This window comes from Dama dama, chromosome X (assembly GCF_033118175.1).
Source record: "Dama dama isolate Ldn47 chromosome X, ASM3311817v1, whole genome shotgun sequence".
NCBI lineage: Eukaryota > Metazoa > Chordata > Mammalia > Artiodactyla > Cervidae > Dama > Dama dama.
This window is the reverse complement of record NC_083714.1, coordinates 166,047,953-166,066,387: the sequence shown is the minus strand read 5'-3', so window position 1 is coordinate 166,066,387 and position 18,435 is coordinate 166,047,953. Positions and strand designations below refer to the sequence as shown.

The window sequence follows — 18,435 nt, the reverse complement described above, 5'->3', positions numbered from 1 at the left end:
GTCCCCTCTCCGTCCCCCTCCTGTCCCCGCTCCCCTGTCCCTCCCCGCGGCCCCCCTCCCTGTCCCCTCTCCCCGTCCCCCTCCCCTGTCCCCTCTCTCCCCTGTCCCCTCTCCTGTCCCCTCTCCCGTCACCTCTCCTGTCCCCTCTCCCGTCTCCCTCCCCGTCCCCTCTCCCGTCCCCCTCCCCTGTCCCCTCTCTCCTCCTGTTCCCCTCTCCTCCTGTCCCCTCTCCCGTCCCCCTGCCCTGTCCCCTCTCCCGTCTCCCCCTCCCCTGTCCCCTCTCTCTCTCCCCTGTCCCCTCTCCCGTCGTCCCCCTCCCCTGTCCCCTCTCTCTCCTGTCCCCGCTCCCGTCCCCCTGCCCTGTCCCCTCTCTCTCCTGTCCCCTCTCCCCTGTCCCCTCTCCTCCTGTCCCCTCCCCTGTCCCCCTTCCCTGTTCCCTCTCCCTCCTCCCCTGTCCTCCTCCCCTGTCACCTCCCTTTTCCCCTCCTGTGAGAAGGCCCCTCCCCACCCACGCTGTAGCGTCTCCTCCCTTCCCCAGGAGATCCCCGCCCTGTCCCCTGTCTTTATGGAGCCCCTGGCAGGCAGCATCGTCTAAGCCAGCGCTCAGTGTGGCTGGAAGAAACCTCAGTTTGGATCGCCACTGTTAGTCGGGGAGCAGAGCAGAGTCGGGTAGTGTATGTAGAGGGGTGGAGGCTGCGAATGGCAGGGAGCTCCACATGCGTCCACACGCCCCGCCCCGCCCCGCCCCGCCCCGCCCCTCTCCCCGTCACCCCCCCCCCGCCCCCGCCCGGAGAGCGTCCCCTCCCCCTGCGTGCGTCCGCCCCGCCCACTCATGTGCACTCTGTGCTTCATGACAAATGTGCTCCCAGCCCGCGTGCCCGGGTCTGCCCCGCCACCCACCTGCACCCAGAGCCAGGCCGTGTGTGTGGGTGAGAGCCCTTCCCCCAGGTGTGGTTGCCCCAGGTGACCCCGGCCCAGGGCAGGTGCGGGGCCTGGGCTGCGGTTCCGTGTCCCCAGGCGGGGCCCATGCCGCACGCTGAGCGCCCTCGCCGGATGCTCTGAACCCCTGAAGCCCTGCTGCCCAGGGCGGCAGGCCGCAGGGTCTCTGGACATGCCCCTCACCTGCTGGGACCTGCGCCCCGTCTGACCTGGGGCTCGGCGAAGTGCCCTGCGCGGGGCCCATGTGGGCCACAACCCCTCACCCCTCCTGAGCCTGGGAGAAAAGGACCACATGACACGGGACCCTGCTTAGAAAGCGGGCGTGCGGGGCTGCGGGGCCACGAACGCGGCACTCACCGTGGTGATGTAGCGGGAATGGAACTCGGCCCGCCTCCTTCAGGAACGCCAGGCCGGGGTGCGTGTTCACCACATCCTGCGGAGGGACAGGATGGGTCCTGGGACGTGCCGCGATACCACCCAAAGTCCCCGGGGACAAGAACCCACGTATCCAGCGGAAACTCAGGGTCGCGCAGGCTGGCCCAGAGCCGCCCCCATGGAGTCCCCTTGAACACACGGTTACATGAAACCACACCAGACGGCTACTGTACTGAGCCATCAGGCCACGTCTGAGAAGGACAGGGGCTTTAAACGGCAACGACTGTCACGGCCTCTCATGACCAAGGGTGACCTGACACGTATAAACACGCAAACACCAGCGTGCAGGTGCAATCCCAGGTTCTGAGGAGTATGTGACACGTCCTCATGTGATGAAGGACGACAATCCCGGAGCCCTTTAAATCGCTCTCATTCACATCCTCTGCGTAACTTTGCCTGTTCCATAGGTAGCCAGCTATCACTTTAAACTCTCCTCCAGAGCATGACCATGAAGTCCTGAACAAGCTGTGCTTAAAGGAAGCAGAAAGGTATTTGGAATGAGCGTCCTGCAAACCCCGACCCGGTCCGTGATGGCCTGGCACACAATGGCGCAGTGCCCGTCCTAGTCCGGGCACCCAGGCTCAGGGGTGGAGCCATCCACTCCGTAGCATGTCTCACACGGCTCCCGAGGGGCTGCACGGGCCCAGGCCGGGGAGGTGCCCCCCGCGGGGCAGAGAGCCAGGCTCCCACACAGCGGAGGCGGCCCCCCGAGGGCAGAGGCCAGGCTCCCACACAGCAGACGTGGCCCCCAGGGGCAGAGGCCAGGCTCCCACACACAGGTGTAGGCATAGGGATGTACCTGTGAAAGGGGTGGGGGTGGGAGCGGCGGAGACGGGACATGCGTGTGCTGGGCTCGTGCACAGGCTGGGACACACGGATGGCGGCGTGTGCGGTACACAGCGGGAACACACAGACGAGGGGCGTGCAGCGGGTGGGGGGGGGCGCAGCAGTCGGAGGGCGTGCACACGGATGAGGGGCGTGCAGCGGGCGGGGGGCGCGCAGCGGGAGGAGGGCACGCACACGGACGAGGGGCGTGCAGCGGGCGGGGGGGCGCGCGGCGGGCGGAGGGCACGCACACGGACGAGGGGCGTGCAGCGGGCGGGGGGGCGCGCGGCGGGCGGAGGGCACGCACACGGACGAGGGGCGTGCAGCGGGCGGGGGGCGCGCGGCGGGCGGAGGGCACGCACACGGACGAGGGGCGTGCAGCGGGCGGGGGGCGCGCGGCGGGCGGAGGGCATGCACACGGACGAGGGGCGTGCAGCGGGCGGAGGGCATGCACACAGACGAGGGGCATGCAGCGGGCGGGGGGGACGTAGCGGGCGGGGGGCACGCACCTGCAGGAAGGGCACGAAGTCCTCCTGCACCAGGTAGCTGCAGCCGGGGCTCACGAGCAGGTGCACGAACTTGGCGGCGTCGTCGTGACAGTTCTGCAAGACCCTGGGCGACAGAGCACACTCTCACTGACCCCCCGCACGTCCACAGGCCCCCGCCCAGACTCGGGCCCCAGGAGGTACACGGCAGCTGTGCCAGGACCCCCAGGCACGGTCACCCCCAGGCATGACCGTCCCGGCCGCCGGGACCCCCAGGCACGGTCACCCCCGTCATGGCCTCCCCCAGACGTGACTGTCCCGGCTGCCGGGACACCCCAGGCAGTCTCCCCCCGTCATGGCCTCCCCCAGATGTGACTGTCCCGGCCGCAGGAGCACCAGCCGAGGGCGGGGGACGGGCCGGGGACACCCCCCTCCTGGGACTCACTTTCTCCACATGGCGACGAACTTGTGGACAGACACGGAGCCGGTGCGCTCCCCGCCAGCACTGCAGAAGAGCGGTCCCTTCCAGTAGAGTGGGCAGCCACAGGCCTGCGGGAGGGGCGGGGACACGGGTGAGCTCGTCCTGGCCCCCACGGCGGCCCGGCCCCAACAAGTCAGGAAGAGCTGCTATGTGCCGACGGTGCGCCCTGCACACCGGGGTGTCTGTGAGGACACGACAGCCCCTCGCCCTCGGTCACATGGGCGATGGGGATGCAAACCGTGGTCCTGAGGACGCAGTGTGCACCTCGTCCCCCGACCGGAGCCTGACCGTCAGCAACGGGGACAGAGGTGACTACACCCCAACCCTGGAGTCTCAGCACCTCATGGCCCTTGAGGAGAGTGTAGACGACAGAGGAGACCGTGAAATACTTGGGACGCGACAAGGATGGTCCTCTGACACTGCACATCTGGGGGGTTAAGGTGACCACATCACTCACAGTCACAGCTTTCAGGACCCTGACGCTGGGAAAGATTGAAGGCGGGAGGAGAAGGGGACGACAGAGGAGGAGATGGTTGGATGGCATCACTGACTCAGTGGACGTGAGTTTGAGTGAGCTCTGGGAGACGGTGAAGGACACGGAAGACGTGTTGCAGTCCATGGGGTCACAAGGAGTCGGACACGACTGAGCGAATGAACCGCGACAGAAGGCGTTAAAGAGGTATGGAAACAACAGAGACGCTCTGACTGCTTTATCTCCTGGTGGCAGGACTGCACACGGGCTTCAGTTTCGCCCTCAATGCTCCGCTCAAATCCTGGGACAGACACCAGCAGACGTGAATACCTTTACCAACAGTTCTGCAAACACCCAACTCATGCAGGCAAGACCAGGAGAGTCCAAAATATATGGGAACGCTCCGACAATCCCAGGAGACCCGGTTCGACCCCTGGGTCGGGAAGATCCCCTGGAGAGAGAAACGGGAATCCACTCTACTATTCTTGCCTGGAGAATCCCATGGACAGAGGAGCCTGGCGGGCTACATTCCATGGGGTTGCAGAGAGTCAGACATGACTTAGTGAATGAACAACAGGAAAAAGGCAAACAGCTCAGTGAACAGCTCACGGTTACCCCCGAGGACCACAAGGTGTGTGCCGATGGGCTCTGCAAGCGAAGAGCATGAACAGGCTCAGGACTGCAGAGGGAGACGCGGACAAAACATGTAACCAGATCCCAGCAGACGTGACCACACGGCGGTCTTGAGAGCAGGACCCAGACACCGGCTCACAGACCACTATGCTGCGGGGGGAGGCGGGGCAGTGGCCAGCAGGCAGTCTGACAGGACGCCCCCTGCCCAATTAAAAAAAATGGGCAGAGGACCTAGAAAGACACTTCTCCAAAGAAGACATACAGATGGCCAAGATGCACACGAAAAGACGTTCAACACTGCTGACCAGAGAAATGCAAATCAAAACTATAAAGACGATCACCTCACACCAATCAGAATGGCCATCACCCAAAAATCTACAATCAGTAAATGCTGCAGAGGGTGTGGTGGAAAGGGAGCCCTCCTCCCTGTTAGTGGGCCTGTAAACTGTTACAGCCACTGTGGAGGACAGCACAGAGGCTCCTGAAAAACTAAAAACACAGCTACCACATGATCCTACAATCCCAGTGCTGGGCATGTGTCTGCAGAAAACACAGTCGGAAAGGATGCATGCACCCCAGTGTTCCTTGCAGCACTGCTTAGAAAAGCCAAGAAACAGAAGCAGCCTAGATGTCCAACAACAGAGGAATGGATAAAGCTGTGGTGCATGTATGCCATGGACTATTACTCAGCCATAAAAAGGAACGAGATAATGCCATCTGCAGCAACATGGATGGACCTAGAAACTGTCACACTGCATGAAGTCAGTCAGAGAGAAGTACCCTGTCACTTCCCTTACATGGGGAGTCGAAAAAGAAATGATATCTATGAACTTATTTACAAAGCAGAAACAGACTCTCAGACTTACAGAATGAACTTATGGTTACGGGGTGGAAGGGACAGTCAGTGAGTCTGGGATGCACATGGACACACTGCTATATTTAATAAGGAAAACCAACGAGGATCTGCTGGATAGCACAGGGAAGTCTGCTCAATACTCTGTAATAACCTTATGGTCACCAGGGGGAAGGATGGAAGAAGGGACAGTCAGGGAGTCTGGGATGGACATGGACACACTGCTGTGTTTAACATGGAGAACCAGCAAGGCCCTGCTGGACAGCTCAGGGAACTCTGCTCTATGTCACGTGGCAGCCGGGATGGGAGGGGAGCTGGGGGAAGAATGGACACATGTACATGTGTGGCTGAGTACCTGTGCTGTCTACCTGAAACCATCTCAACACTGTTAACCGATTAAACTTCAATATTAAAAAAAAATAATAAATTCACCAAGCCAGGTGAGCTGAGCAGACACCTGAAAGATGAGAACTAAGTCAGCAAACAACATTCACGACCTTCCCGGGTAGGAAACGACCAATCTCAAATGCTTCACTGTGAATTCTACCAAACGTTAACATAAAGCGTCATCCCAAATGTCAACACACGGGCTCCAGAAAGGGGACCAATAACCCAACCCACTGTGTGAGGTCAGAGCACTCTGGCGCCGAACTAGACAGAGGATTCAGCAGAGAAGGAAACCCCAGACGGCTGTCTTCCAGGAGCCTGGACCAAACCCTAACAAGACAGAAGACTCAGGACCGAAAAGCACGTGAGGAGGATGAGGAGACAGGATTGATGACGAAAGGGGAATTGAGTCAGAGACGCGATGGCTTTATCATCTGAACGTTCCATTCCGGTCATGATGGACTGGAGCAGAAGAGCCACAGGGTCACGCGATGCGCGCGGAAAAGCTGGGCAAGCGTCAACACCCAGTCGCGGTGAGACGCGTGAGGGAGCTCGAAGCAAAGCAGGGCCTCGCCGACACAGGGCACGGGAGGACTCGCGGTCCCGCCGGCGTCCGGGGAGGGGGTGCCTGCCCGAGGCTGCTCCCGCAGCCCCGGTCCGCGTCCCCGTCGGTCAGCATCCGGGGCAGGGCGCCCGCCGGCAGGGCAGCCCCGAGGCGCGGCACCCCGGTCAGCGACCGTGCAGAGGCCAGGCCAGCACCACGGCACGGCGTGCGGGCGGGGAAGACACGCAGGTGACAGCGGACAAGCGCCCCTGCGTTTATCTGCACGGGACGTGAAGTGCGCCGGAAACGACTACGGACGCGGACAGTGCGTGATGTGTGCGTGAGCTCCACAGTCAACACGGCAATCAGCAGCGGGTCCACACGCCGCAGCAACGGTCAGAAACTCAACTAAGATGATGCTATTCTCAGAGTCACCAAAGACAGGGGGACAGGGAGGGGTCAGCACTGCCTGGAGGAGAGAGCACCACAGGGAGGAGGGGATGGCTCAGTACTGAGGACAGGACACCACAGGGAGGAGGGGGAGGGCTCAGCACTGAGGAGAGAGCACCACAGGGAGGACGGGGAGCGGTCAGCACTGAGGAGAGAGCACCACAGGGAGGAGGGGAGGGCTCAGTACTGAGGAGAGAGCACCACAGGGAGGAGGGGGAGGGCTCAGCACTGAGGAGAGGACACCACAGGGAGGAGGGGGAGGGCTCAGCACTGAGAAGAGGACACCACAGGGAGGAGGGGGAGGGCTCAGCACTGAGGAGAGAGCACCACAGGGAGGACGGACAGCGGTCAGCACTGAGGAGAGAGCACCTCAGGGAGGAGGGGAGGGCTCAGTACTGAGGACAGGACACCACAGGGAGGAGGGGGAGGGCTCAGCACTGAGGAGAGAGCACCACAGGGAGGACGGGGAGCGGTCAGCACTGAGGAGAGAGCACCACAGGGAGGAGGGGAGGGCTCAGTACTGAGGACAGGACACCACAGGGAGGAGGGGGAGGGCTCAGCACTGAGGAGAGAGCACCACAGGGAGGACGGGGAGCGGTCAGCACTGAGGAGAGAGCACCACAGGGAGGAGGGGAGGGCTCAGTACTGAGGAGAGAGCACCACAGGGAGGAGGGGGAGGGCTCAGCACTGAGGAGAGAGCACCACAGGGAGGAGGGGGAGGGCTCAGCACTGAGGAGAGAGCACCACAGGGAGGACGGAGAGCGGTCAGCACTGAGGAGAGAGCACCACAGGGAGGAGGGGAGGGCTCAGTACTGAGGAGAGGACACCACAGGGAGGAGGGGGAGGGCTCAGCACTGAGGAGAGAGCACCACAGGGAGGACGGGGAGCGGTCAGCACTGAGGAGAGAGCACCACAGGGAGGAGGGGAGGGCTCAGTACTGAGAAGAGAGCACCACAGGGAGGAGGGGGAGGGCTCAGCACTGAGGAGAGGACACCACAGGGAGGAGGGGGAGGGCTCAGCACTGAGGAGAGGACACCACAGGGAGGAGGGGGAGGGCTCAGCACTGAGGAGAGAGCACCACAGGGAGGACGGACAGCGGTCAGCACTGAGGAGAGAGCACCACAGGGAGGAGGGGAGGGCTCAGTACTGAGGACAGGACACCACAGGGAGGAGGGGGAGGGCTCAGCACTGAGGAGAGAGCACCACAGGGAGGACGGGGAGCAGTCAGCACTGAGGAGAGAGCACCACAGGGAGGAGGGGAGGGCTCAGTACTGAGGACAGGACACCACAGGGAGGAGGGGGAGGGCTCAGCACTGAGGAGAGAGCACCACAGGGAGGAGGGGAGGGCTCAGTACTGAGGAGAGATCACCACAGGGAGGAGGGGGAGGGCTCAGCACTGAGGAGAGGACACCACAGGGAGGATGGAGAGGGCTCAGCACTGAGGAGAGGACACCACAGGGAGGACGGAGAGGGGTCAGCACTGAGGAGAGGACACCACAGGAAGCACTGGGAGGGGTCAGCACTGAGGAGAGGACACCACAGGGAGGAGGGGAGGGCTCAGCACTGAAGAGAGGACACCACAGTGAGAAGGGGTCAGCACTGAGGAGAGGACACAACAGGGAGGAGGGGAGGGCTCAGTACTGAGGAGAGGACACCACAGGGAGGATGGAGAGGGCTCAGCATTGAGGAGAGGACACCACAGGGAGGAGGGGGGCTCAGCACTGAGGAGAGAGCACCACAAGGAGGATGGAGAGGGCCAGCACTAAGGAGAGAGCACCACAGGGAAGATGGAGAGGGCTCAGCATTGAGGAGAGGACACCACAGGGAGGACGGGGAGGACTCAGCACTGAGGAGAGGACACCACAGGGAGGACGGGGAGGACTCAGCACTGAGGAGAGGACACCACAGGGAGGACGGGGAGGGCTCAGCACTGAGGAGAGAGCACCACAGGGAGGAGGGGAGGGCTCAGCACTGCCCAGATGGGCGAACACCACAGTGAGGATGGTGGTGGGTTGGCCTGGGGCCTGGACTGTCAGGATCGTGGTGGGTGACAGCCCTGCCCGGCTGTAGAGATGATCCGTTCCCCACAGGCAAGAGCGTCCAGAGCCCAACTCCACACCACTGAAGACAGTGCCAAGGCAAGTGGGCAGGGCCGAGGGGTCTGTGAGCGGGTGCGGAGCCACTGGGCACCGTGTGCAGAAGCGCACCTCTTCCCACCCCACACGGCAACACCCCACTCAAGGCAGAGCTTGCCCATGAACAGAAGAGTTTACGAAACCGACCTTCAGAGGAAAGCACCTGAGAAAATCCCAGTTTCCCTGGCCTCAGCTACATTTCCTACCAAGTACAGAAATGCATAAACCACAAAACAAAGAACCTGAGGACCAGACAGGATGTAAGTGAAAACCATCTGTAATTCCAGAGGCTGACAGGAGAGTGGAAAGACAAGGGAAGACTGGGGAAAACAACAACTGGGACAGAGGCGTCTGACAAGTGCTCATCTCTGGAGAACTCACAAGACACGTGTAACTCAACACTAAGAAAATGCGGGGAGCTTCACGGGCAAACGATCTGAACACGGATGTCGTCAAACAAGTTGTAGACTGACACAAACGCTGTGTACACGGATGCTCAGTGCTGTGAGTCGTTAGAAATGTGCCAGCCAAAACAAGTGCCCACTGTGTGAGTCTACACAAGTATAGTTCCACTACACTCTAACCAATCCAGAGACAGAAAGTACCCAGTGGGGCCTGGCTGGACTGGGCGGGACTGCAGTGAGGTGGGGGGTTGTCAGAAACGCTTCTCGTCTGACGGTGTGGACAGTTTGACGGAGACGCGCACACCCCAAAGCGGATGAAGTTGTCCACAGTAAACACCTACTGTTCACCTCACATCATCATACCTCAAGACAGTGCCCAAAAAAGGAAAAGATGCTGATGAGAAACAAACACATCACCAGAGAATGAACCGAGCCATTAGGGAAATGAGACTGGAAGCCAGAGTAACTGACCTCAGCACACACACACACACCCCAGTGTGACCTCAGCACGCGTACACATGGACACACACCGCCCCCCTCCAGTGACGCTAAGGATGAAAACTGCAGACACCAAGAGCTGGCGTCTCACTGCTCACTAGACGTGGCCCAGACAGGCAAGCGGAAGACGGCTTTGTGTTTCCTTATCAAATTAAACATACTGTCAGCAGATGACCCAACAATTCAACAGAGGCATTTCTTACCTCAGACAGATGCAAAGCTGTCACTGGAATCCTGGGAATGCCGATGTACACAGAGGCTGTATTCATGAGATAGCGCTGGGAACGAGCAAACATTCACGCACCAGTAAACACACACCCAGGGACGCGCGTGCAGAGGACGCTATTCGGCAGTAAACACTGGGGACAAACACCGCAGTTGTGCCCAGAAACCAGGGACAGCCCCCACGGGCCCCCTCATGTGAAATTCTTCACCAAGCGAAACAACGGCAGCAGAAGGCCCGGGAGTGAGTGTGTGTGGGGCGAGGGGCCCACTCCTCCCGCGCGCCCCAGAAAAATGCCATCTGGAAGAGCAGACACACAGAGACCATACGGAGCTACAAACAACTGCCTGCAGCAGACGGCCGAGTCCTGACGCCAAGACACAAAGGGCCACCAGCTGCCCCTTCTGAGGAGCTGGGGGCAGAAGCCCATCCTGCCCCACGGACCCCTGCACACAGCACCGCCATGCGGTGGGGGGGGGGGGGGGGGGGCGGGGGGCAGACGCCCCAGCCAGGCCCTCAGCCCGACCACCAATGAAGGGGTCCAGGAACCCTTCACTAACACGGGGAGGGGACCTGGAGCAAGAGGGGGCGCATGAGACATCCTAGGGTGACTGGCGTTCCCTCTGTTATTCACTCATAGCTCATGTCTGACTCTCCACGACCCCATGGACTGTAGCCCACAGGACTCCTCTGTCCATGGAGGTCTCCAGGCAAGAACACTGCAGAGGGCTGCCATTTCCTCCTTCAGGGCATCTGGCCAACCCAGGGATCTAACCCACGTCTCCTGCGCTGCAGGTGGGTTCTTTACCCCCGAGCCACCTGGGAAGCCTTTAATAGTGAAGTCGCCCAGTCATGTCCGACTCTTGGGGACCCCATGGACTGTAGCCCACCAGGCTCCTCAGTCCATGGGATTCTCCAGGCAAGAGTACTGGAGTGGGGTGCCATCTGCTTCTCCAGGGGATCTTCCCGACCCAGGGATTGAACCCAGGTCTCCAGCACTGCAGACAGACACTTTACTGTCTGAGCCACCAGGGAAGCCTTTAGTGTTCCTTATATAAATCTAAAAATAGAATTACCATGTCATCCAACAGTCCCACTCCTGACCATGTTATCTGGAAAACATGAAAACTGAAATTCAAAGAGATACATGCACCCCAGCGCTCACAGCAGTGCTATTTACAATAGTGAAGAAATGGACCCACAGGGGTGAACATTTACCTTGTGAAAAACTGTATACTTACAATGGGGAAATCTTATGCTCTGTCCATTATATCTCAATAAAGCTGACTGGAAAAGGAAATTAATCGTTTGATTCAATAACCTAAGAAAAAATGCCAATAGACCAATGTGTAAGAAAGTGATAAAGATGTGAGCAGAGACTGCTGACGGAGAAGGCAATGGCACCCCACTCCAGTACTCTTGCCTGGGAAATCCCATGGACGCAGGAGCCTGGTGGGCTACAGTCCACGGGGTCACGAAGAGTCAGGCACAACTAAGCAACTTCACTTTCACTTTTCCCTTTCATGCAATGGAGAAGGAAATGGCAACCCACTCCATTGTTCTTGCCTGGAAAATCCCAGGGACGGGGTAGCCCGGTGGGCTGCCGTCTATGGGGTCACACAGAGTCGGACACGACTTAGCAGCAGCAGCAGCAGCAGAGACTGCTGAAACAGGTAAGCAAAAAACTGAAATACTCCATGAAGCTGACAGACGCTTATCTTAAAAAAGAGAAGTTAATCTCTAGCATGACTAGTCAAAATGAATCAGAAATAAATAACCCTACAAAGAAAAAGGGTCACATGTACAGACTTGATGTTCTTGCATTAGAAGAATCATTACTGTCAAATGACTATACTGCCCAAGGTAATCTACAGATTTGGTGCAATTGCTATCAAATCAACTGGTGGCATGTTTCACAGAACAAAAACTTTTAAAATCTGTATGGACATAAAAGACCCCAAACAGCCAAAGCAATCTTGAGAATAAAAAATTGAGCTGGAGGAGTCATGTGCCTGGCTTTAGACTATACTACAAAGCTACAGTAATCAAATTTGCATTTGTTGTTGTTCAGTCGCTCAGTCGTGTCCAACTCTGTGACCCCACGGACTGCAGCACACCAGGCCTCCCTGTCCTTCACTGTCTCCCAGAGCGTGCTCAAACTCATGTCCACTGAGTCAGTGATGACAAAACAGTGTGGTACTATGATGTCAAAACTGTGTGGGACTGACAAAAAACCAGACAGAGAGATTTTGGAACAAGATAGAAAGCCCAGAGATAAACCCACGCACCTATGAGCAATTAATCTATGACAAAGGGGGGCAAGAACACAGAATGTAAAAGACAGCCTTTTCAATAAATGGCGCTGGGAAAACTGGACAGTTACAGGTAAAAGAATGAAATTAGAACACACCGTAACACCATACACAAAAGTAAACTACAAATGGATGAAAGACCTAAATGTGAGACCACACACGATAAAACTCCTAGAGGAAAACATGGGCAGAGCACTCTCTGACATCAACCACAAAATAGCTTTTTGGATCTAACTCTCAGAGTAATAGAAATAAAAACAAAAAATAAACAAATGGGATCTAATCAAACGTTCAAGCGTTTGCATAGCAAAGGAAACCATAAACGAAAAGACAGAATGGGAGAAAATATTTGCAAACGATGCGACCAACAAGGAATTGATCTACAAAATACACAAATAGCTCGTGCTTGTACACATAGCTCGTGTTTATATATACAAACAGTTCAATATGAAAAAACAACCCAAGGGACTTCCCCGCTGGGGCAGTGGCTAAGACTCCATGTTCCCAATGGGGGCCTGGGATTACTCCCTGATCAGGGAACTGGATCCCACATGCTGTGACTAGAGAGCCTCATTCCATCAAGATCAAAGATGCTGTGTGCTGCAACCAAGACCCAATACGCCAAAGAAATAACAAACGTGTGCTCAGTCGCTTCAGTCACGTCCAGCTCTTTGCGACCCCACAGACCACAGCCCACCAGACTCTTCTGTCCATGGAATTTCCCAGGCAAGAGTACTGGAGTGGGCTGCCATTCCCTGCTCCAGGGGATATTCCCCAACCCAGGGATCAAACCTGAGTCTCCTGCATTGCAGATGGATTCTTTACCACTAGCACCATCCAGGAAGCCCCAAATAAATAAACACATGTTTTTTAAAAATCCAATCAAAAAATGGTCAGAATAGCTCTGGAGAATGAAATGGCAACCCACTGCAATATTCTTTCGGGGAAAATTCCATGGACAGAGGAGCCTGGTGGGCTATAGTCTATGGGACTGCATACAGGTGGACACGACTGAGCGACTAACTTTACTACTACCAGAGAACTTCATCCCACATGCCACAACTAAGACCTGGCACTATCAGATAAGTAATAAACATAAAATAAATGGTCAGAAGAGCTAAACTGACATTTCTCCAAGTAAAACAGTACAGATGACCAAAAAACACATGAAAAGACACTCAACATCACTGATTGCTAAAGAAACGCAAATCTAAACTGCAGTGAGGTACTACTTCACACCAGTCATTAAAAAGTCTACAGACAATAAATCCTGGAGAGATGGAGAGAAGGGAACCCTCCTACACTGTTGCTGGAAATGTGAGTTGGTGCAGTCACTGTGGAGAACAGTATGGGGGTTTCTCAAAAAACTAAAAACAGAACTAGAATATGACCCAGCAACTCCACTCCTGAGCATATACCTGGAAAAGATGAAAATTCTAATTAAAAAAGACACATGCATCCTAGTGTTCACTGCAGCACTATTTACGATAGCCAAGAAATGGAAGCAACTAAATGTCCATGGACACATGAATGGATAAAGAAGACGTAGAACATATACACAATGGGCTCTTACTGAGCTATAACAAAGAATGAAACAATGCCATTTGTAATAACATGGATGGACCTAGAGACTATCATACTAACAGAAGTAAGCCAGACAGATGAAGACAGATACCACATGGTATGACTGATATGTGGAGTCAAAAAAAAAAAGGGTACAAATGGACTTATTTATAACACAGAAACAGACTCACAGAGAATAAGCTTATGGTTAACAAAGGGGAAGGGATAAAATAGGAGTTTAGGATTAACATATACACACTGCTGCTGCTGCTAAGACACTTCAGTCACGTCCGACTCTGTGCGACCCCATAGATGGCAGCCCACCAGGCTCCCCCGTCCCTGGGGTTCTCCAGGCAAGAACACTGGAGTGGGCTGCCATTTCCTTCTCCATTGCATGAAAGTGAAAAGTGGAAGTGAAGTCGCTCAGTCATGTCTGACGCTTCGCAACCTCATGGACTGCAGCCTACCAGGCTCCTCCGTCCATGAGATTTTCCAGGCAAGAGGACTGGAGTGGGGTGCCACTGCCTTCTCCATATACACACTACTGATATATAAACTAGATAATCAACAAGGCCCTACTGTATATAGCACAGGGAACTCTTCTCAGTATTCTGTAGTAACCTAAATGGGAAAAGAATCTGAAAAAGAATGGATGCCTGTCCAAGTATGACTGATTTACTTTGCTATACATGTAAAACTAACGCAACACTGTAAATCAAGTCTTGGTTGTTCAGTTGCCCAGTCATGTCCAACTCTGCGATCCCATGAACTACAGGCTTCCCTGTCCTTCACCATCTCCCAGAGTTTGTCCAAGTTCATGTCCACTGAATTGGTGATGCCATCCAACCATCTCATCCTCTGTCGCACCCTTCTCCTTCTGCCCTCAATCTTTCCCAGCATCAGGGACTTTTCCAATGAGTCAGCTATACCACATATAGTATGCTATATATGTAATTATATATATATATATATATATATATATATATATATAAATATATATATGACTGATATGTGGAGTCAAAAAAAAAGGGTACAAATGGACTTCTTTATAAAACAGAAACAGATTCACAGACAGAAAACAAGCTTATGGTTACCAAAGGGGAAGGGATATATACATATATACATATACATATATATATATATATATATATATGGTTACCAAAGGGGAAGGGATATATATATACACTACATATATATATATATGGTAACCAAAGGGGAAGGGATATACATATCTATCTATATACACTATGTGTATATATATATGGTTACCAAAGGGTAAGGGATATATATATACACTACATATATATATATATGGTTACCAAAGGGGAAGGGATATACATATATATCTATATACACTATGTATATATACATATGTTTACCAAAGGGGAAGGGATATACATATATATCTATGTATATATACATATGTTTACCAAAGGGGAAGGGATATACATATATAGCTATATACACTATGTATATATATATGGTTACCAAAGGGGAAGGGATATATATATATATCTATATACAGTATGTATATATATATGGTTACCAAAGGGGAAGAGATATATATATATCTATATACACTATGTGTATATATATATGGTTACCAAAGGGGAAGAGATACATATATATATATATATATACACTATGTATATATATATATATATGGTTACCAAAGGGGAAGGGATATATATACACACTACATATATATATATATATATATATATATGGTTACCAAAGGGGAAGGGATATACATATATATCTATATACACTATGTATATATATGTTTACCAAAGGGGAAGGGATATACATATATGTCTATATACACTATGTATATATACATATGGTTACCAAAGGGGAAGGGATATCTACATACACTATGTATACATATGGTTACCAAAGGGGAAGGGATACCTATATACACTGTATATATACATATGGTTACCAAAGGGGAAGGGTATGTGTGTATATATATAGATACACATACTCTACTGTGTGCTCAGTCATGTCCGACTCTTTTGCCACCCCATGGACTGAAGCCCACCAAGTTCCCCTGTCCATGGAATTTTCCAGGCAAGAATACTGGAGTGGATTGCCATTTCCTTCTCCAATATAAATATATCCATATCTATCTATATATCTATATATACCCTACAATATAAAATAAAAATTTTTTAAATCATGTAAGACAAGGAAAAGCTGTTGAGGTGTACATTTAAAATCATGCAAAAAAACTGTTTTGATCAAAAAAAATCCTAATATAAAGCAACAAAGTTAAACCTAATAGTCAAAGAGGAAAATGTGGGGGAAGGTGACCGAGATACAGCGGACTAAGATGAGGAGTTCACCTCCCACCACAAATACATCAAAAGTACACCTATAGGTGAACCTTGAACCTGTAGGTGAACTCACCCAGAACACATAGAGAATGCTGGCAGAAGACTGCAGACTCCCGAAAGGGCAAGAGTATCTGCACGTAACCAGATAGAACAAAAGAACAACAAGAGCGAGAGGGAGGAGTCAGGACGGAACCTGCGCCCCAGGGAAGGGCCTGCGAGAGAGGGGGGCCACTCTGTGAAGTCCCCCACAGGCGGGGAGGTTGGCCTGGACGCGAGGGGCGGCGGGGTTTCACAGTAGAGCGTGGGAACTGCGCGATGGGGTGCAGCGAAAGCATTTCTTAGAGGACAGTTCAGAGGGAGGGCAGGCCTTCCTCAAGAACAAGAAAGATCTCAAATAAACAACCTCACCCACCACCTAAAAGAATTAGAAAGTGAAGAACAAACAAAATCTACAGTGAGCAGGAGGAAGGAAATTATAAACCTATAGACAGAAAATAAATTGTTGCTGCTCAGTCACAGAGTCACATCCAACGCTTTCTGACCCCTTGGACTGCGGCACACCAGGCCTCCCTGTCCGTCACCATCTCCCAGAGTCTACTCAAACTCATGTCCATCGAGTCGGTGATGCCATCCAACATCTCATCCTCTGTCGTTCCCTTCTGCTTTTGCCTTCAGTCTTTCCCAGCATCAGGGTCTTTCCCAATAAGTTGGCTCTTCGCATCAGGTGGGCAAAGTACTGGAGCTTCAGCTTCAACATCAGTCCTTCCAAAGAACATCCAGGGCTAATCTCCTTTAGGATGGACTGGTTGGATCTCCTTGCAGTCCAAGGGACTCTCAAGAGTCTTCTCCAACACCACAGTTCAAAAGCACCAATTCTTCAGTGTTCAGCCTTCTTTATGGTCCAGCTCTCACATCCATACATGACTACTGGGAAAATCATAGCTTTGACTAGACGGACTTTTGTTGGCAAAGTGGTGTGTCTGTGTTTTAATATGCTGTCTAGGTTGGTCATAGTTCTTCTCCCAAGGAGCAGGCATCTTTTAATTTCACAGCTGCACTCACTGTCCGCAGTGATTTTGGAGTCCAAGAAAATAAAGTCTGTCACTGTTTCCATTGACAGAAAGTAAATAAATAAGATAGACGTAAAAAAAAAAAAAACAATAAACCAAGAGCTGATTCTCTGAAAGGGTACATAATATTGATCAACCTTTGGCCAGGCTCACCAAGAAGAGAGAGCAAATCCAAAATAAGAAATTACAAAGGAGAAATATCAACCAATATCACAGAAATACAAAAAATCCATAAGAGAACACTGTGAGGAATTATATGCCAAGCAATCCCACAACCTACAAGAAAAGGACAACCTTCTAAGAACACACAGCCACCAAAACGGAATCGCAAAGAAACACGTAATTTGAACAAGGAGATCACTGGAAGTGAGATAGAATCTGCCATCACAAAGCTCTGTACAAACAAAAATCCACTACCAGATGCTCTCACCAGCTAAATCTAGAAGTATACAAAGAACTCTTACTGATCCTTCTCAAACTGCTTCAAAGGTTGAAGAGAAGGGAATACTCCCAAAGACAAGACAGCATCATCCAAATACCAAAACCAGACACTACCGAAAAAGAAAATTACAGGCCAACATCTTTGATAAATACAAATGCAAAAATTCTCAACAAAATACTGGCAAACCGAATCCAACAACACATAAAAAAGATCATACACCATGACCAAGCAGGATTCACCGCAAGTTCACAAGGATGGTTCAACATACGCAAATCAATCAATGAGATACACCATGTCAACAAAAGTCAAAAAGTGCATGATCAGCTCAATAGATGCAGAAAAAGCACTGATAGAATTCAACATCCATTCAAGACAAAAACTCTTACCAAAGTGACTTTAGAGTAAACAGATCTCAACATAATAAAAGCTACTTATGACCAATCCACAGCCAATACAATCTTCAACAGTGAAATCGAAAGCCTTCCCTTTCAGGAACAAGACAAGGATGTCCAATCTCACCATTTCTATTCAGCATAGTACTGCAAGTCCTAGCCAGGGCAATCAGACAAGGAAAAGATATAAAAGGTGTTCAAACTGGACCCAGAGTGGTGGGATAGGGTGGGAGGTGAGACGGAGGCTCAGGACGGAGGGGACATACGTGTACCTATGGCTGATCCATGTTGATGGACGGCAAAAACCAACACTATACTGTAATTATCCTCCAATTAAAAATACACAAATTAATAAAATAAATGGTAACCAAATTGGAAGGCAAGCGGTAAAACTGTCACTATAGGCAGATGATATGATACCATAAATAGGAAACCCTAAAGACTCCACACACAACTACTGCTGGAAGTGATAAATGAATTCAGCAAGATAGTAAGATACAAGAGTAACATATAGAAATCAGTTGCATTTCTTCACACTAATAACGAAATAGAAGAA

The 18,435-nt window shown here is 52.6% G+C and overlaps 1 protein-coding gene across 1 annotated transcript in view; it reads right to left on the bottom strand.

The window, feature by feature from the left end:
• Positions 1-900: 900 nt before the first annotated feature.
• PPP2R3B (protein phosphatase 2 regulatory subunit B''beta) overlaps positions 901-18,435 on the bottom strand; it is a gene marked incomplete at its 3' end in the record, with an annotated part of 41,816 nt that continues 24,281 nt past the window's right edge. Inside the window, exons 3-6 of the mRNA XM_061137749.1 lie at positions 3,130-3,233; positions 2,709-2,811; positions 1,297-1,372; positions 901-1,148 (exon numbers count right to left, since the gene is read on the bottom strand). Coding sequence (XP_060993732.1) covers positions 901-1,148; positions 1,297-1,372; positions 2,709-2,811; positions 3,130-3,233 — 531 coding nt within the window. The remainder of the gene's footprint in view (positions 1,149-1,296; positions 1,373-2,708; positions 2,812-3,129; positions 3,234-18,435) is intronic.